The sequence below is a fragment of the Pleuronectes platessa genome, chromosome 7 (genome assembly GCF_947347685.1).
Source record: "Pleuronectes platessa chromosome 7, fPlePla1.1, whole genome shotgun sequence".
Taxonomy (NCBI): domain Eukaryota; kingdom Metazoa; phylum Chordata; class Actinopteri; order Pleuronectiformes; family Pleuronectidae; genus Pleuronectes; species Pleuronectes platessa.
Window position 1 is genome coordinate 8,561,918 of NC_070632.1, and position 20,675 is coordinate 8,582,592.

Consider the following 20,675-nt stretch of genomic DNA (forward strand, 5'->3'; position numbering starts at 1 on the left):
CACTCACCTTCACTCTTTTATTCTGTCTTGTGGTTCAGGCCAGATTACCATCTGCTTGAGTGAACGCTGCTGGTGATTTATGATGACTGGGATTTCACACTAAGAGCAGTTTTACACAGTGTGACTGCAGTGGTAGTGACAGCCACAGGTGCTGGCCAGACCGAATGACCGTGTCGAGGCCTACTTCAGATCAACTGGAGTAAACGGCTTTCACCTTTAATCCCTCATTAATCATTGATTATCTGCATAGGGATTACACAGTTTGTTGTTGTTATATTTAGTGACCGTGCATGACATCTATCAAGAAATGGTAGATGAACTGAATCAGAAATATGAGCTTTAGGCCTTGTTGTAGTGTGAGTTTTATGTTTTGTAAATAGTATGCAATGTTGCCCATATTTGCCCTTGATTCAGAGGCAAAGATGTCCCCTGTATTAATGAACCACTCTCATTGAGATTTCACACTTGGACCAGCCAATCATGATAATGGAGAAGGCTGAAGGTTGCAGCGACAGATCCCTGAATGCGAGTATGACGACCAAAGCTTATTAGCGCTGTTGCTGATTCCTTTGCGCTGAGTCATTAGCATGTCAATAGAGCAGAGACACATTCTGAGGGGGCATATTTTTCAAAGAGCTCGTCGGTCACAAGCGTTTGGACTTTGTTCCGAGAAATATTTGCCAAATTAATGTGCTGTGAAAAACTATGCATTATTCATCAGATGAATAAGAATATACTGATGCCTGTGCCATGCCCTGCCAGGCACATTGTTCGGCCTGCACAAATAAAAACACCCATAACCCAGATTTCTGTTTATACGCAGAGCTTCAAAAGTTGTGCATATACCACAAAGTGAGCAGACCGCCTCCCAGACAAAGTAACTCATCCAGCTGTGACTATTTTTCCTTCATTTTACTGTCTCGAGAGATACTATAAAAGCAAATTATCCTGTGTGTGAGAGTCTTGTCAAAATTTGACACTCACTAAGTTTTAATATCCACCATTAGATGCCTTCAGATCTTAGATGTAGGTTCCCTGACATGGTCAGTGGACCCCCTCCCTGCCGTCTGGCCGCAGACCCTGGAGCCCTGCTGATAATGACTTCTGCATGGGTTGGGTGGTGATGGTGTTTTGGGAGCTATCCTAGACTCCTGGAGCATTTTGGAAGCATTTCTTCCTTTATCATAGGTCTGTAAAGATCTGTCTGTCTGAGATAAAGTCATGAGCAGATAAAAACAGACTAGGCCAGGCCTGTCTGCTTTATAGCATCTCCCAAATACCTTCTGAATGTGCCCAAGGACAGAGTCGGTCGTGGCTTGTGCAGCTCCGTTCAGGCCTCCAGGCAACTTTTACTTTACAGTAGCAAGTGTGAATATTGGTAAATATGGTTAAACAAACAAAAACTGTGTGTGTGTTAAAATTCTTGTAGCCAGTATTTGACATTAGAAATTTCCCTTATGTAATAAAGTCGTGATCTCGAAAGACCCACGTGATTCAACCCCTATTCCCACAGAGAATCCGTTATAATTGCTGAACTAACAGAATGTTTTTCTGCCATTATGAATATTTATTGAGCTGGTCTCAACTTTGGGCACATTGTGGACTTTATATTGTATGTGTTTTAGGTCTCATTTGTCTTTTCACACACAGAATCTGCTCGGTAGACTAAAACACTGGATGATGAAGGCGGAGGAGGAATAGAGAATGCAAAGCAGGAGGCGAGGGAGCACAAAAGAAAGTATCTGTTTAGTCTTTTATTAGTTTTATCAGTGGTAATGCGTGGACACAGCGGAATGGCATCAAAGCTGGCACGTCACCGCAGTGTGGCAGACGACCCAGCGATGCCAGAGGCCACAAAAGAGACAACGCTGTCTGCTGAGTGTGGAACCACAACAATAATATTGTCTCTGCAGTACAGATGAGACCGGGCTGCTCAGTGCCAGCGTGTTACTGGCTCTCTGAGTGTCTGTGTGTCCCTGCCAACCTGGAGCAGAGTGGCACAGAGGGCAGAGCTTCTCCCAGCTCTGTTTATTGTCCTCGGACAACGATGTCGAACCTATTATGTACACTTCAACCAGCCTGGGCCAGGGTCTTCTTCTCTCTGCTGACACAGATAGGGATTGCTGTTTGTCTCCACTTGTTGATGTATCCATCCATGGTTCAGCTCTGAGGCAGTGTGTGATGTTCACACTCCGACCTTTACTCCTGCCATTGTTCCTCAGACTTCTGTCGCTGCACAGATAGCACAGTAATCGGGTCAGCTGGAACAACCGCTCATAAAGATATAGGCCTAAATGGTGGGTCTGGTCGTAAACATGCTGAAACATAAAAGCTTGTACAGCACATGCACACCCATCCCCTGACCGTGACACCAGTATGACTCAGTATCGTGCTCTTCATTTGCATACGCACACACACTCTCACACAATACACACCCAGCAAGCATACTCTTCATGTAGCCTAAGGGTTCAGGTGTTGAGAAACTACAGTGCATTCTTAAACATGCTTGGAATTTGTCCTAATATGCTTTCTTTCTTTGACTGGATCTTTCTCAACCCTGTTGTGACTAAGATAATCATTCTAACCTTTTCAAAGGAAGGGTGTGTCTGTCCAGCTGCAACGGAACTCACGAATTTTTGCTTTTGTGAATGTGTTTTTTTTTCTTTGCAAGTGAAGGCGTTGTGTGCAGTATCGAATTCTCATGTCAGAAATACACAAATAAGAGCATGTATTCAACATGTGCCAAACAATTCTTGTCATGCCTTTTTGTTGGGTTCGGACCTTTTGACTTTTCAGTTTTGTCCAAACCATAATAAGGAAGTGTGAAAGGTGCAGGACATCAATCTAGACCAACTGACCAAAATTTTGCCTGACCCAAAGAAATGATCTTGGTCCAGATCAAAATAGATAATAGTTCAGTTAGTTTGCAGGTTGGAAACACGTTTTGGGATAGTTTGGACTTTCAATACGATTACAGTAAGTTGAGTCAGAAGAAAAATAGCCAGAAACTTTAAAGGTCTCATCAGAAATTGAGATGCCCAGGTTAGCCCAATTGCTTGAGATCGTCGCTTCCCATTACATCTTCTCCACTTTTCACACTGATCTAGGGTTTGAATGACTGGGACGTTCATTTGGCCCATTCAAACTAGTGTCAAGTACTGCACCTTAAGTTGGTGATGCTTGTATTAATACCATTATGATATTGAAGTGGCTATGAACTTTATTAAATGAACTTGATTTTTCATTTTCTCAAACGTAAAGAATACCACCCGTCCAAATTGGCAACACACCGATGTCAGACGCACGCCCATCTAGAAAGATGCTAAAGCGGCTAAGTAGGTTTGTCATACACAAGTAGTATGTGCTGCCTAAATTGCAATATGAAACCAAAAATAACCAGATTAAATGTAGCAAAGACAAGAACCTTGGTCCGAACTTTCAGGTGCAAAAACGCCCTCAATAGGGAAAATGGTCAGAATCCGGATTTTTATTTTCCAGCCCTGTGCGTTGACAACAAGGGTAATTTTTTGGCACAGGGAAGCCTCTCGGTTTCCAGCTTGTCCAAAAAGGTCCATGAGCTCGCAGACTGACGCTGTCTCTCAGAGTGGCACACAAACAGCACAAGCTGAATCATGCCCCCCTGTGTCTGCGGGGCTGTGATGCTTAACGCTTCTGCCTCTAGACAAACTCACTGAGGAGCTTGGATTCTGTTGATGAGACACAGACAGAGGGACAGACAGGGTGATGAAAGACATAAAGCGGGTTAGCCAGATGGGTGAGTGATGATAAGAGGAGGCAGAGAGAGAGGAAATGGCTCCAATCACTGCTCTTTTCTCCACCACTTTCTCTCCCTCTCTATCCGTCTATCGTCCTGCATTTTTCTCCACATTTACTCTCGCCCTTTCTCCTTTGCTCACTGTCTCTCTTTCTCTTTAATCAAACAGAAGGACTCGTGTGTTTCCCATATTCAATTCAGCAGACAAGCCCCTCAAGAGGCACCCCCCCCCCCCCCCCCCCCCCCCCCTGTGAATATGGATGTGCTCGTGTTGCAGCTTGGAGTGGTGGGAGGTTTTTTGATTGCTTCAGTTTGAAGATTTCCTCCAAAGTGATTGTACATTTTTGTGATTTTTCTCCTCTTGAGAAAACATGTGACCGTCCAGAGCTCAGAGTTTCATCAGAAACTGTGGCCCTGTGTTGTTTGGGCGGGTGGGGTGCGGGTGAAAGTAGAAGTGTGGGGGGGGGGGGTTAAGGGGTGTGACCTGAGGTTTGAGGGGTGTGGTGGTGTGGGGTTGTGCAGTGTTGACATGTGGCTGAAATTATGACTCTTGGATAATCGTAGTGGTTTGGAGTAGGATGGGTGTGTGAGAGTCAGGAATGAATATGCACCCAGCAGTCTGCAGCCCGTGCTCATCCACAGCATGTTAAAGCAAATATTTTTGTGTCGACTCATCTTAATTTCTGCACAGCGGAATGTGTTGGCAGAACATTTTTTTTCTATTCCATGCTAGAGGCGTGCTTCTTGATTCTCAGTCTATACCTTTCACAGACAACATAAAGATCCTTCTCCTGTGTCTGTGTTCCATTGAGAAGTTACACTTGACTCCGGGGCAGCTCTGAGAAAAAGGAGCTGGGGTCAGGCGGATGTCTGGTTCTCACTGCTGTTGCGCCTGCAACAGAGAGAATAGACAGTAACCTGAGACTCACATGGCCTGTTTGTTTCCTGTTAGTGCAGATTATCACATTTCAACAGCCAGGAAGGACAGGAATTAGCATCATGGGAGAGTGACATTCTTAGCTTGGAGATGTTAGTGTGTTTGTGTTCTCGCTTAATGAGAATGTTACGGAACGTACAAAACCTTCAGGTTAGGAATGCTCTGCGAGTTTGTTTGTGTGTGAATGACATTTTACATCAATGCCAGTGAGGTAGGACATGCAGGTATGTATTTGAACAAAAAGTCAGGAGTTCAACCTTTTTGTTTGAGCTCTGCAAACAGTTCACTCTGAGGTATGAAGGTTTATGGTGCAGGCCTGTGAGGCAGCTTTGCAGTACAGACTTGAATATTTAAAATAAATTATCTTTATTTAAGAAATTACAGAAATATTTAAATAAAATATGACGACTGAAGTAAATTACTCTCAATTATATCTCAAGTGTGTTCTATAGACATTTCTAGTTCAAAAACTGAAGGATTTCAGCTGTTGCAGCTGAAATCTGCATAAAGAACCATAGTCAAGTCCCTTATGAAGTCAATGTAAAGTCCTAATAAGTGCTTTGTGTGTGTGTGTGTGTGTGTGTGTGTGTGTGTGTGTGTGTGTGTGTGTGTGTGTGTGTGTGTGTGTGTGTGTGTGTGTGTGTGTGTGTGTGTGTGTGTGTGTGTGTGTGTGTGTGTGTGTGTGTGTGTGTGTGTGTGTGTGTCATTTTTATTTGGAATTACAGAATTGAATTGGTCAAAGCAAATGTTCCTCATTTCATTGAATTATTTACATTTTAGAAGGAAGCAATTCTTTTCTTACTCTGTGACTCAGTTAAAGCTTAATTATGTATTTGATCACAGAGCACTTTGTGCCCTCTGAAAGAAAAACGTCTGCTGTGCTGAAGTTTCTGGTGTTTGGGTTTCGGAAGCACTCCCCCATTTCATATTGAGTTTCTCTCGAAATGAAATCTCTGCGATTGGATCACTCAAAAAGAATTTTTATATCATGTGATCATCCGTCCCTGTCTCTCACTTGTTTTTCCTGTAATCTATGTTGTTCCGCATGTTTGATCTCTTGAGTCGTGCCATCGTTCGTTCCCTCTGTACGCCGGTGTCGTGTTGCGCTGTCGCTTTGTGGTGCTGTTGCCACATCAGCTGCGGCTGTTGCTCCCCAGCAGAGTTTGTGTTTGGCGTCCAAACAGCAGCGCAGCAATGGTGATGCGGGGCAGCCAGGTCAGCGGCATGGAGGGAGGGGCAGGGCGAGGGCTTTGTTAAGAAAAGCAGGAATTCTTCCGGCTGGCAGATGAAGTCAGTGCATTCCTCCAAAGCAGCTCCCTATAGGCAGCTAGTGGAGCAGAGCCAGGCACTGAATGAGGGGCAAGATAATGGTTAGGGCTCGGTGTTAAACACCTCCCATTGAGGACCGGAGAGACAGTCGGAAACAGAACACCATCTGTCCCACTCTGGTGGAAGAGTTGTCTTTTCCCCACTTAGGCTACAAAGTTTGAATTGCCTTCCCAAGTTCTACAGATAATCCTACCGCTGCCTGAGGTGTTTCACTTTTATGAGCACTGCAGTATTTTATTACCTTGTTTTGAAGCTGAGCTGTAAAAGTACAGGCAGGCAGAGTGAGGACTGAACATAATGATTTTATTTTAGGTTAGACTTACTGCCCAAGATGTGTTTGGGGCTACCTGCTGATCTGCTCTCTGAAGTCTGATGAGACCCAGTTCTGGTCCTGCTGAGGAGGATCAAACTGACGGACACACACACACACACACACACACACACACACACACACACACACACACACACTTGTTCCGTCTCTCCCTGCTATGTTTCTATGACTTTCTCCCTGCGCAAACACACTCTCCCAAACATAGACACACTTGAGCTGCTCCACTTTCCCTGTCCGTTCCCCTCGGCAGTAAGCTATCATAACGGCTTTGAAGGAGGGCAGCAGAGCGTTTAATTGGGTTACAGATTGGCATTTATGCTCCCAGGTCCACCAGTTACTGCCGCGGCTCTTAACTAACCACTAGGAACATTACAAAATGCTACACTGCTTTACCCGTCGGCTGCTGGTGTCGAAATTTACAATTCAATGATGCCCTCACTCAGCACAACACATTGTTGACGTCAGCACTGTTCTGTTGTGGAAACTGGCCTTTCAGCAAAATGACGCTCGAGTCAAGTGTCCCAGGCACAAGGTTGCCATGTACCTGTATGTGACCTCTACCCTACATCTTGATCGACAACTCAGTGAGATCACTGCTGGTGTTGTAAGCTGTTTCTTTTCAAACTTTCACTCCAAGGGACTTTGTATCTCCATCCACAAAAGTCCAACTAGGAAGTGAACTGTCTGGATTAATCATCAACTTCATTAACACACCTCTGTCTCTGCTGTTGGTGTCTTACAGAGCCAGTGCCATGCAGTGTTGACCTGAGTCAAGCCCAGCTGAAGTGATCTGCTCTGAAGACCTTCTTCTCATTGTACCCACCCTGCCCGGTCCCAGATGGAGCTCAAAGTGTGGGTGGACGGAGTGGTGCGGGTGGTCTGCGGCTTATCCGAGGAGACGTCCTGCCAGGATGTGGTCATTGCTCTGGCACAGGCCATCGGTGAGTATCTCAAGCTCTGGAATCATTGTCAACCTTTTGTCCGTACCAGGATTCAAGCTTGTTGTAACTTCTCATTTGTCTGCTGGACAGTTTATCTGAATAATCTTAATCTCTACAAACAGATTCTGCATGTGGTTATGAATAGAATCTTAAGGCAAGGCAAGCGATACGATGCAGTAGCATTTAACAACATAACTCAGATTTACACTCCTCTCCGTCTATGAGTGAAGCTGCCTGCCAAGTCATCAGGGAGGATTTGTCCTAATTTGAAGGTCCTCGTGGAAACTTGAAGTTATTTGAACATTTTCGACATGTTGTGTGAGTCTGACGGAGCAGCCTTTTATTCCGGTCCTCAGAGGCAGTGATTTAGAAGTATCAGCATCACTACAATGTGTCTGATGTAATTTGTTCACGTATAATTGCTCGCTTCGAACGCACAGCTTTATGTAAGTGAAGAAGGAGAAGATCTTTGTGAAGTAAATCATCCATAGATTTGACAAATATGTGAAGTATAATTTTCATACCGTTGTTTTGTGACATTCACTTGCACTCATCCTGTGTCTCTCTGTCTCTGTCTCCAGGTCAGACCGGTCGTTATGTTCTGATCCAGCGTCTTAGGGACACCGAGAGGCAGCTGCTGGCCACAGAGAAGCCTCTGGAGTCTCTGGCCAAGTTAGGTCAGCATGGCAGCGAAGTTCAATTCTTTCTGCGGCGGACTGGCCCGAGCAGCAGTGACGGACCTGGCTCGAAACCAGACAGAGCAACTCCCCTTCCGTTGCCCATGCTTTCTGAGCCAGAGCCGTTGAAACGCAGCCAGCCTAAAAAAGCACTCACCTTTAACCTGGGACCCTCCACCTCCCCTAGAGCCAAATCCAATCAGTATAAGAGGTCTCCTCGGGACTCTCCAGAACAGAGAGCCTCTCCTTCCCCTTCTCCTAGCCCTGTTTCCCCTCATGTTCCGTCTCCCTCTCCTTCACCACCTATAGGCCCATCCAAAGAGGAGGTCTTTAGGAAAGTTCTTCAGCAACAGGAGAGACTAAGGGCCATTGAGGCTCAGCTGGAAGGCCTAGAAATAGACTCAAATACTTGGGATCGTCCCTACCCATCTCCCTGTCCCTCACCAGCCTCTGATACTCGTCTGCAAGAAGAGGTGGACACACTCGAGCAAGTGATGCGAAGGAACCAGGCCGAGCTTGCCCACGAGCAGTACTGGGAGGAGGAGCTCCAAGCGGAGGTAGACAAAGAGCGAGGGATGAGGCGGAAACTGGGGGAGCTCCACGCTAAGCTAGACGACTGCGGACGACGGCTCCACGAATTCTCTGTGCGTTCTGCCCAGCTCGAGCAAGATATTCAGCGGGAGAGCCAGACGGAAGCGACGGCCAACGGGCCCGAGGAGTCCCTGGACGTTGTGAAGTCAGAGCTCCACAGCCAGGAGAGGCAGGGGTCGGAGATGGAGGAGCGGCTATCTGAGACTGACAAGACTCTGGGGAAGGCCGCGTCTCTGCTGCAGGTAAGGAGAGAGGTCACGGTTCTGGAGAGAGGGCTGTAAATCCACGTCAGCCCCATGTGTTGCACACGTAGCACGGACCCTCTTGTGGCCACACTGTAAACCTGTATCCCTCTCCTACCGGTACACTGCAGCAGACACAACAGTACAGAGACACTCATAAAAAGGGAAAGAAGTACTGAGTCTAAAGGAAACAGGATTTATTATGACATTTTTATACCGAAATAATAATCAAAGAGGTCAGGATAACACGAATGCTGTTCACTCATCCTATCTTGTGTGAAATTGTTTGACTGTCTGACATATTACAGAGCAGCTGAACTGGTTTGGCAGCTATCGTCTTGTATGCATGTTCTGAACACACTATTGGTGTTGATATTACATTGACTTGTATCCTATTCTTGTATCCTGTGGAAAAAAAATACATTAAAGTGGATTGACTGGGAGAAAACAATTTTATTGGATCTACCCAGCTCCAACGCATCATAGTTGGTGATGTCATTGTTTGTTCACTGTTGGTGGGTGTCACAGACGCAGTCGTATCAATAAAAGCCTGACTCCAGTTTGAAATGAAGCTATATGAGTTTCCTCATATTCCAGATGAAGACTATGGTATTTACCTCATGGAGTTATACAGATATGTATCAGCCAGACTGAAGAAAATGAAGCGCCCATTTCATGGTTGTGTGCTAGATGGTGTTTTGAATGATTCATCATGAAAACTGTTGCACTGTTTCAGTGTCTTCATAAACAAAGACTATGGTGTCCTGTTTCCAATCCTCTAGATTTGAAATAATAGCAAACAGGCTGCATAATAGATTAAAACTGGATGATGAGTGAAGTTGTTCTTCAGTCAGTCCTGTTGGAATGTCTGACTTTGAGAGTGAACACAACAGATGCAGTGATTGGCTGATGGGACGGAGAAGGACTGAAGTGCTTGTGTTATGAAAGTAACCACAGAGGCAGTTTGCCACCCAGGCCGTAATTGTCTGAAGGAAATAAGATATTTTATTTCCTGTAATTAACATGTTATCACTAGTAACATGATGCTGCAGTAATGTATTCAGTCCGTGGTTCTAGAGAGGGGTTAACGTCTGTCAGCGTCAGTCATCAGTGAGCTGATTGGTCGAAGCTCCCAGCAGTGTTTCAAGTGTAGGTGCTGACGAGTGCAGCATTACTGTCACTCCTGTCATTAGGTTAATGGAGGCAGAGCTGCAGGTCTGAACTGCGTCAGCACAACAACACACACACACACTAACTTCTATCTGCAGTTGTGAGGACACTCATTGACATTATGCATCCCATAGCCCCTTACCCTAACTAGAAGCATCACAACTAAATGCCTAACCTAAACCTAATTCTAACCCTCAAACAAGCCTTTGAAATTGTATGGACCAGTCAAAATGTCCTCACAACGTCCAAAAGTCCTCACAATGATGCTATTGAACCAAAATTGTCCCTCACAACTATAGACAAACACACACATACACATACTGTACACACAGGCACTGGGGACTGGAGCCACAGCATCAAGCTGCTGCCTCCTGAGCTGCATGCAGACACATTGATTTACACACAAATGGATAGTCGATTAGGACTGATTGAGTGGCCTGTTTGTTTAATGTGTGGGTGCGAAGGTGAGATCCAGCCCTGTCTCGGAGGAGGATCTCCGATCTCCATCTTTTCAGTAATTGGAGCTGATGGATATCTTTCCCTGTGACTTGTCTTTGAAATGCAGCAGCTAAATGATACATCCATCTCTAGGCGCCACAGGCTTCTGGAATCTGAAGGAATCAGAAGAACTGCTGATGGCAGTTGTGCAACTTTGATGACTCAACATTGAAGCTTAATGACAAGTCCTCTGAGAACAGACTTGTGGCCTTTGCTGCACCCTTGTGGTGAATTGAAAATTGCAAGAGTAGCAGAGTTATTCAAAGGCAGAATTAAGTACATCTGCTTTATAATCAAGAATGAGATTTAATTTACATTTCACAGAGCAGAATTACATCCCACTTTTTAATAAAAATTCTGTTTAGATGTCCCAGTGTTCAGTGACTCAGCAATGACGCTCAGTCGTCCTTTGGTTTCATCACTGATCCATGTTCTCGTTCCATCTCAGGCCAAACAAGACGAGCTGGAGGAGTTGAACAAGGAGCTGAGGCAGTGTAACCTGCAGCAGTTTATTCAGCAGGCAGGTGTCCTGCCCGCGCACACCCACTCACGCACAGAGCTCCAGGAGCAGCTGGAGCAGTTGGAGCTCGCTCATCTTCTGCATGATGGATACCGGAATGGAAGTATGGAAACGAACCAATAAAGCTTTTCCTCAGCATTGCACACTAGTCGGTTAAAGAGTTATTGATCCAAGCAAACTTCTCTCTCTCTCTCTCTCTCTTTCTCTCTCTCTCTCTCTCTCGTTCTCTGTCAGGCCGCAGTGCAACTCCAGTGGATTCACCACCTCGCCCCACTGCCAAACAGTTCCTAGGACATCCACGCAACCTGCAAAACCCTCTAGTGTCCAGTCTCAACCCTGAGGGTGTGTATGTGTGAGACCCTGCTGCTTCCCGCGTCCATCCTGCTCTGCTCCTCTCCTGCCCCGCCCACCCTCTGGTCCCAGAGCCCTTTGCCCCCTTTACTCTCTACGCCAACTTGATTTGGTGTTTTTGGTGTTGGGTAGTGGAAGCATCTGTGCGATGGAGGTCCCTGCTATTTCTGCTGACTTCTCTTCTGCACGTGACTCTCCGTCTTCTGCTGATTTGTTTTTTAACATTTGATTAAATCCGAATTGAATCTTCCGCACTTCTCTTTGCATTTCAGCACATTCTCCTGAGCTCTTCTCACGTAGCTTCTGCTCCCTGCCCTCCTCCTCCTCTTCTCTCGCTGTTTTCTTCTGGACTAACGGTGGCTGCTTCTGTGATACTTTAATGCCTCTGGGAACTTGCTCCTAATCCCCCCTCCTCCTCCTCCTCCTCCTCTGTAATACAGAGTTGCCTTCCCACCCTTACATCAACAATCGTCTGCCGACAGCTGCTTTTCACTGTATCTCCATGTCACACATTGGTCGCCCTTGGAAGGGCTGTTGCAGACATTGTGATTGTAGCGCTGATTTTAACACTGTGACATGGAAAGATACAAGACTAATGTAATTTCAGTTTGCCTTTTTAGGTGTGGATACGGTTTATGTGTGAGGGGGTTTGAATCTATACAATGCCTTGTACTTTGGTGACGCTTGACTTCCAAAGAGCAAGAGCCTTTCTCAGAGGGCTCTGCAAAAATGTATTGCACTGTCCCATCCTCTTCCTGTGTGAAGCCTCGGCCCTTGTTTGCCTACAGAGAAATGTAGCCTTCTGTTTTCTTTCAATGCAACTTATCTTAGGAGCGTTTGCCATTGCTTAAAGAAGGAATACATTTCAGAAGTAGTGCCACAGGGGCCACGGCTTGTTACAGTATTTTTCTTTTCCTGCGTTGTTGGATGCCTCTGGTTCTTTTGCTGTCATCACACCTGACCTTTGACCTGTCATAACCTGCATTGTGCCTCAGTGTACTGTAGATTTAGGACAAGCTTACTTAACCCAAGTCCTAATAACAACTTGAATGACACTCTCTGTTGAGTGCTTACCTCCGACAAGGCCACAAAGTCACCTTATGAAACCAAATTTGAATTCACTAGATCCAGATTTTTATTTAAATCTGCACCAAATTAGACGCATTGAAAATATCATTAAAAAAAGACTATTTCAAAATCAAGATACATGAATGATTCTCAGGAAAATGTTGGTAAATGCCCTGAAAGTGCAAATAAAAGTTACTAGGTCTATACTTGGGTCATGCCTCACTCCACAAAATTTAATGGAGAATTGAGTATTTGTGAAATCCTTCTAAATGACAAAAAAACATAAAGAATGCTGTTGTCGGTTCAGTGCTTTGACTGGTATTCTCTACTGTTAAATCCCAACCGACCATCCAAACCACCTAAACCAGTATTAACTGCATCATAGCACTTAATACGTCCTGATATGTATGATGCTGACAGGTCAAAGTGACGTGTGTAGATGTTTCTCCTTACCGTCTGCAGAGTGGTGTTTTCTTTATGTGATTATACAAACGCATCTCGATTTCAGCAATGACCAACATGACGATAGGACCTCAGTCATAGTCCAAGGGACCAATAACTGGTCTTGTGTCAGCTTGTGTGTATGTACATAATAATACCTTAATGGAGCCAGGTCTCTCTCCTGCTGTGTCTTAGAGGAAAATTTGTGTTTTCCCAAACAAAGGGATCATCATCCCCACTTATTTTTGTGTCTTGCAGTCCTGACATCCCGAGAGTCGTCCTGGAGATAAACACGGACGGCAGGGCGAAAGGAAACTTGTTCACTGTTGTGTCACCATCACCTCTTATCCTCCCCCCCCACCCCCCTCTCTCTCTTTGTACCTCCTGTCATTATTCAATCTACCATGGATATACATACTGTATAAACATAAGACAAATATATTTCCAGAGTGTCTTTTTCTACTCTAAACACTGAAATGTATCTGTATGAAATGTAAAAATAATTTAGAAACCTTTATGTAGAGAAATTATTCCTATGAATATGTATTTAAATATAATAAAAATGTGTACTGTGTTTAAGATAATCTTTTGTGGATTGATTGGTTTTTAATTACCCTCCCAATGGAACCGTATTTAATTATAATACGTATTTAAACAACTCAGTGGGATACCCTGCAGTAAATAATGAACTCACCAGTGTGCACTTTCTAAAAAATGCCAGTGCCATGGATCTCTTATGTGAAATGCATTATGAATATATTATAGGTGATGGAATATGCATGCTTTCCTCATTGCTCGTGGTGGAACGGGCCCTGCGACGCTGCACAGTCGTTTCCGGGCTTTTTAAATCTAAAATTCACAGATGGCTGACTGAGAGTTCACCGGGTGCGTCTTCGGGTTGCAGAGGGACATGTGGCAAACTGTCCTGGCATCAGCTTCTGCTGTTATGATTAGTCTGACAGTTTACCTACAAGACATGATAATAAAGACACGGGAGCCCTGCGGCCTTGTGAGCATTTCAGAGGCCTGGCAAACTATTTAGTTATGTAACCATAAAGTTCCTTGTATGTTCTTCCTGTCAGTGGAAGGAGTTCCCGCTCCTACTCTTACCACTAGAGGACAACTGATAGCAGAACACTGTGGACTCGCCCCCTCTTAGTCTAAGTGTGTTCTGTCTCGCTTTATCTTAAGACAAATTGTTTTGTTCTGTGATTTCGGACTAAAAGAAAAACCTCCCTGGCATCGGATAAACACACAACTGCACAACTACAAGCGTCTGCGCAACACTTGTGTCCTCCACCCCTTTCCTGTTTGTTTACCCAGGAGAGTAAATATGCTGGCTGTCACACAGAGTGACGTGAAGTTTCCCTGGCGCCCTGGCTAACCCCACACTGAAACCCTGTGGACTTCTATAAATACTCATCTGCTGACGCTCGCCAGGTAACATCCCGAGGCATAGTGCGAGCTCTCTTTCAATATACAGTAAATATATATATATATATAAAACTCTTTCAAAGCAATAGAAATATGGATTTTTTGTTTTGAATCTTCTTCCACCTTCTGCCGATGTTGCTAAGCCTTAAGCAGACACACACGAGACGGCCAGTTGAGATGTTATGATTAATTATGTGCAATTGGATTATACTGAGAAGATTTAGAGCTGTCTGGCTTGGCAGGAGTTAGATAAGCTTCAAATCCTTGTTTCGTTCTCACTGTCTGGATGAGAGCAGGCCCCCGGTGCAAGACAAGGGGGACACCACACTACACACACACACGCACACAAAATGTAAAAATAGTCTTTCCCTCTGCATGTTCCATGAAATGCTGCATTCACTGTCGGTTAACAGAAGGGTCAGAGAGAATATAAGATACACTTCAGAAAAAAATATTGGACTACACAAGGATCCTTTACGTCCAATGTTTTATTTTCAGCAGACATCAATGTTTCATACGTTATTTCTATTTACATGTAATTTACAGTTCTCCTACTGGAAGTGGAACGTGCCCGGCCTCACCCACACCTCATATCTGAACTCCAGAGGACTCCAATCTCACAAACGGGACATTAACAGATTACGCTGGTGATTCAGGATGCAACACTGAAGGAATTATTATTTGCTCACACAATGGCGCTCCACATAAACCCCATCTGAACCGACTTAATGGCTTTGTTTTTGCTTTTTGTTTTTGAACATTCGACCACTTTTGACGGCCACTGATCAATAAGTGTTTATCAGAGGCTGCGGGTGTCTGGGACACAGCCTCCTTTATGTGGATCAGAGTGAGCATCTGCACATCCACATCACTGTGGGATGATTAATCGGGCCACAAGTTAATGAGTCTGACATACTGCACTTATCTATTCCTCTGTGTCACCGTGACTCATGGGACACTGGTGGGTATGAAACATGCGCGCTGACACCAGGAAATGCAATACAAGGTAAAACAGAATACTTGATATCAAAGAAACTTCACTATTTCTTACAAACATATACAAGGAATTTAATTTCTTTACTTGAGAGCTCGAATTTGAGCTTTTATACAACTAGGTGTAAATAGCTAGAAAGGAAACTGAGGAAATATTACTTTATTTTTAAACAGATTAAAACCAGATTCTTTATAGTTACATTTTGAACTCCTCAAAATAGAAAGCAGTTAAGATGACAGTGGTTCTCTTGTTTAAAAAAAAAACTCAGATGAAAACTGAAACTGAAATATAACACTCACCAATAACCTCCACAGTAGCAGAGGCATTACCAGAAGTCAACTCCTGGAGGAGAAAAGGCTACTGGCCCTTAAATAAGGTACATAGTGTGATAGGAGGAAGTACAGTACACACACACACACACACATATGAAGTCATGTAGAACAGGCCTCTGTCCCAGGGACGTGTCCACGGGAGGGTGGTGGTGGTGGTGGTGGGGGGGGGGGGGGACTGGTTGAGAAGTGCTCCCAAAACCAGGTTAGCCGCTGTCACACGCACAGTGGAACTGGCAACGGGCACAATGTGCGTTAGTCAGTGGCTCACCTGCTTTCAGATGGTTTCCGACAGATGCGTGAAGGCGCACAATCTGTGGAGGAACACGGACAAAGGCTGTGAGACCCAATCAGAGAATAAAAGACTGGAGGTGCGCTGGGAAATATCACAATATATAACATCAATCTAAAAGGAAATGTACAAAATCATACATGTGATCTGAATAAATGAAATCCTCCTGGTGTCCACCACTGTTACAAACTGTTCCTCAGAATTATTTATCACGGCTGCCTCCCACTCTACGACGTGTGGATTCTCACTGTCGATTTACAACCAAAAACGCTTTCATTTTAAATTAACAAAAAAAGTTAAAACACAATCAATTATTTTACATGTGTGGAGAAACAAATAGAGAAATAAAAAAAGCCACCACGTGTGATTTACATTATTTGGCCTGGTCCATCTCCACCATATAGAATAAAGAGGCAGATAAAGGGAGCTACTTACCACCGCCAAGTTTTCTTTTTGCAATAATTTAGAAAAGACATATTTCATGTCCGCTCGCGGGAAATTGTCTGTTAAATATCCCAGCACCCAGACACTTTGTTTTCCCAGCAGCAGCATGGGCTTGTTTAAAGTTAGGTGCACGATAAGAATATATAGTGTCCACCACCGCCTCTGAAGTTCGGTCCACTTGCACTAACCCCTTCCCTGCCCACTCCCCTGCATCTGCAACCCCACCTGCTTATGCAAAGTGGGGGGGGGGGGGGCGGCAGTGCAGGCAGCCAATGAGAAGCCGAACTGGAGCAGAGAGACACGCCTACTGGATGTGATTAGCGAATGGGAGTGCGATGAAGGCGGTGCTTGTGTAGTCAGCAAGTTAGGTTAAATGTGGGAGTTGTAGTTGGGGTGCGGCGCGTTCATTTCTGCACGTCGTACATTAGGAATAAACCATTCCGCCGTAAACTGTTTCCTGTCCCCACGCGCTTTGCAATGAACGTGTCCCCCCCACGCGGGTTTCATCATCCGTGAATAGTCGCCCCGTGTAGCCACAGCTGCGGCCGGAGGAGGGTGAGGGGCTCCGGGGGCCTGCGCGGACCAGAGGACGCCCCCCCTACACCTCCAGCGTGGAGTGGTTGAACTCTGTGTACAGTGTTGCCATGAGCCGAGTGTGGCTGTGCACGTACGGAGGATGCAGCATGACAGTGTGATCTGATGAGGAGGAGGAGGAAGAGGAGGAGGAGGTGGAGGAGGAGGAGCACTGATTTATTTACGAGCTCCTTATATTAGTCACTAATTCAGATGAATTAAGTTCAAGCCTCACTTTCAAATTCAACATGCTGACCAATAACAAGATAAGACTTTAGTGATCTAGAAGGAAATTCTTGAGCCAGCTTCTTCCAAGATTAAAGTAACATAAGAATTTAATAAAGTGAAAACAAATCTAACACAAAATTAATAAGTATAAGTGTATTGAAAATTGAACAAAAATCTATGGTTTATACCAAGTAATGCAGAACTAGAGCCTGTAAGAGTAAATATCAACAGAAATTAGAATGAATTAAGGAAGTTACATGAGACAGAGGAACTAATAAATGTGACAGTAAGTAGAAAAGGAAATTGTTGTATGGAAAATTGCACAGAATTATGAATATTACACAGGGACATTTAAAAACAGCACAGAGACACATTCACAGTAAAACTATATAAAGGTATAAAGTATCAAATAAAAGAGGTAGAAGAAATTAAAAGGATAAATCTGTTTGTAAGTTTAAAAATATGTTGAAAGAGAAAAATAATAGAAATTAAATAGATTTAACTTTGTAAAAATATAATTAATAATACAGAATAAAATTCAATGATGGTATGAAGGGATAAATTAGCTTAGTTAAAGAAATTTATCCAGAAAATCTCCATTACTCAATTAAATGATATAAATTAGGAATACCTCATATATTACAGTTTTTCTATCAACACACTTCAATTTCATCATGTGAATTACACTGAAACACGTTTTCCTTTCAAATAAAGCCATACACATAAATAACTGATTGACCCAATTTCCCCAACCAGCTGGAACAAAATGTTCTCTCTTTGTTCTCATGATATTTTCAAACTTCTCTTCAGGTTCGGACCAGCCTATCTTCCCCTCACCATTTAGGTTTTTGTAAATGTCTACGCCCAATGGGATTACTCTCGGCCAGGACACACATAACCTCTTGACAAAAAAGAAACAAATCAGGACTACATTGTGTTACGTAACACTTTATTGTGATGGTTGAAATTGCCACTAGGGGGCGACAGTGGGGGTTGATTTCTGTATTGGCATGGCTGTGGTTTAGTGACGGTATCTCAACACCCAGGAAAAGTGCTCTAATGGTAATAATATTAAGATTCCAGTAATAGGACTTTCAAAAAATATATTTTTAACAATAAATTAGGGGTAAACTACTTAATGTCAAATAAAACGCTTGGAAACAAGTGATAATAAATAAACAGTTATTCGTCATTAATTCCTGCTTCTATAAGTTTTAGAGAGAAACATTTACTGTCAACTTACCTGCACACTCGTTGATTTGGCCACAAATTAACACAAAGTGCAGGTTCAACCACTAAAATGAACTATATGCACTATGTTTGATGCCGTAAGTCAGTTGTGTAAAGGTATAGTTGTGTTTTAAGACAGTAAAGAAAGGTGTGCAGATACAGATTCACATTAGACCGTGGTGTGTTTGTCAGTACCATGCTGGCTGGTCTGAGTAAATGTCAAACTGATCTCCTGGTATTTACACACACTTCTGCAGTTTTTTTCATCCAGATTTGTGCAAAAAAAAATGGTTGGAACCGCTCTCATATAACAACTGTGGTTAAAAGAAAAGCATAAGATGCACAACTCGCTGAATAAGGACCCCAGAACAGAAATGTGAGGCTGCAGTGGGCACAGATTCACAAAAACTGGACAGTTGAAGTCTGAATTTGGTGTCAACAACCTTAATCCATGGACCCAACCTGCCTTGTGTCAACAGTGCAGGCAGCTGTGGTGCAACGGTGAAGGGAGCCAGGTCACCTTCCTTAATGTTATCATCTTATGGTTAGAGATAGGTATGAATTTGTCATGGTTAAGTTTGGGGATAAGGTTTTGGTCCAGTTGTCCACAATGAAATGAAAGTCAATGCATTTGCTAGTGTTCCAAGAATTACTCATGTTGTGAGGACCTACATGTGTTAATACAGACACACTGAGGCGGCTGTGGCTGAAGAGATAACACAGGCCGAATCCCCTGTCTATGTGTGTCTGTGAATGTCTGTTTGTGTGTGCGTGTGTATGTCTGCGTGTGTATGTATGTCTGTGTGTGTGTTTGTTTGATTATTGAATAAATCCCTTTACACACTGTAATGGAAGTAATATAAACTTTTATCTTGTGTATTTAGTAGAAACCATGTAGTTTACACGTGTATCACAATGTTCACCTAATGATTTAATTGAACAAAAGTTTGAATAAACCAACAGACACACACACATGTCTGATCTGAAAGAAACGGACACTGCAGGGCCGGCCCTGGCAATGTTGGCGCCCTAGGCGAGATTTCAAATTAGCGCCCCCCCCAACATACACACGCAAACTGTCATTCATCCCCAAGAACATTTGGACTGTATACAAACAGGCAGACAAAATTGTAAGCTATAAAAAACAATAAAAATATATGATAAAAAATATAAAAAGAGTCTGAAATCAGCTGTGCTGATAGCCTATCATGTCATGTCGACAAAAATAAACATTAATGATGTCCACAATCGGGGTGATTCTTACCTCTATATTGTTCTTTCTTCTCCTCCTCTACCTTGCGGTGCTCTCTGAATTGTGCACCTGATAATTTAATCTTTTTTCTATTAATCTTTGACTCTAACCGCAGTCTGTGACCGCAGAGTGTACGTCAGGGACACACCTGAGGCGGAAGCGCACATTCTGTGCGAACCACCGCCTGACTGTTCACACAGGGAGCAATCCAGGAGGATGTTAGATGCTGGCTTGCCTGTCCACGGAGTCACGGGTGGTGACATCAGCAAATGTCCCTACTATGCTGCCAAAATGAGTAGGTTTTCATACTTCTCTTTGTATGCATCATGCTGCTATGATGAACTGTTGTGAGGTTGTTGTTGTTTAGGTTTGTTTTCTCTTTTTGTGCATCCAGCGGCGTCGAGTGGAACGGCATATGCCGGTCAACTCGCCATGGCTGCACTCCGACACCCAGCGGGACAGGTTCTGTTTGCGACTTGGATTGCTGCATGGTATCTGATGTGATCCCACCTCCAGCCTGTCATTCTGCTGCTGAGAGAGGGAGAGGGAGGAGAAACATTGAGGGAAGGCGAATAAGGAGATTGAGACCATTTCATAGTTTAATACAAACATTCTTTAGGGGTCCAATCTAATTAAATATTGCACATTGCTAAAGAGGGAAGCTGACAGGAAATATACTTGGTCTTATTGGACTATTAGCTCATCAACTTCATCCATCTCTCATGCTATGCCTTGATGTGTTGTTTCTCCGCTTCCTTTGGGCTATCCTTCCATTTGATGTCCCTTCAAGGTGTCTGGTCGTACCTCAAAACCTTCTGGAGCTGTTTGCTGATATTGGCTCAGAAGCACATTGTGTGAATACTTTGACTTTATTAATTTTTTCAATTTTTACGTGAAATTACTTTTCTATGCGACCCTACTTATAAACTGTAACTGGCTTTACAGCTGACAATGACGCACCTATATACAATACACTGTTACACAAGTACAGTTCTTTTTTTAAATCCATTTTCACATTTCCGTAATTC

The 20,675-nt window shown here is 43.8% G+C and overlaps 1 protein-coding gene across 3 annotated transcripts in view; it reads left to right on the forward strand.

Moving 5' to 3' along the window:
- Window positions 1–13,455, forward strand: part of rassf7a (Ras association domain family member 7a) — a 33,184-nt gene extending 19,729 nt beyond the window's left edge. For all 3 annotated transcript variants that reach the window (XM_053427215.1, XM_053427216.1, XM_053427214.1), the window contains exons 2-6: window positions 7,115–7,313; window positions 7,895–8,823; window positions 10,940–11,114; window positions 11,246–11,353; window positions 13,130–13,455. In XM_053427215.1, coding sequence (XP_053283190.1) covers window positions 7,211–7,313; window positions 7,895–8,823; window positions 10,940–11,114; window positions 11,246–11,353; window positions 13,130–13,161 — 1,347 coding nt within the window. In that variant the 5' untranslated portion in view covers window positions 7,115–7,210 and the 3' untranslated portion in view covers window positions 13,162–13,455. The remainder of the gene's footprint in view (window positions 1–7,114; window positions 7,314–7,894; window positions 8,824–10,939; window positions 11,115–11,245; window positions 11,354–13,129) is intronic.
- The last annotated feature ends 7,220 nt before the right edge of the window (window positions 13,456–20,675 follow it).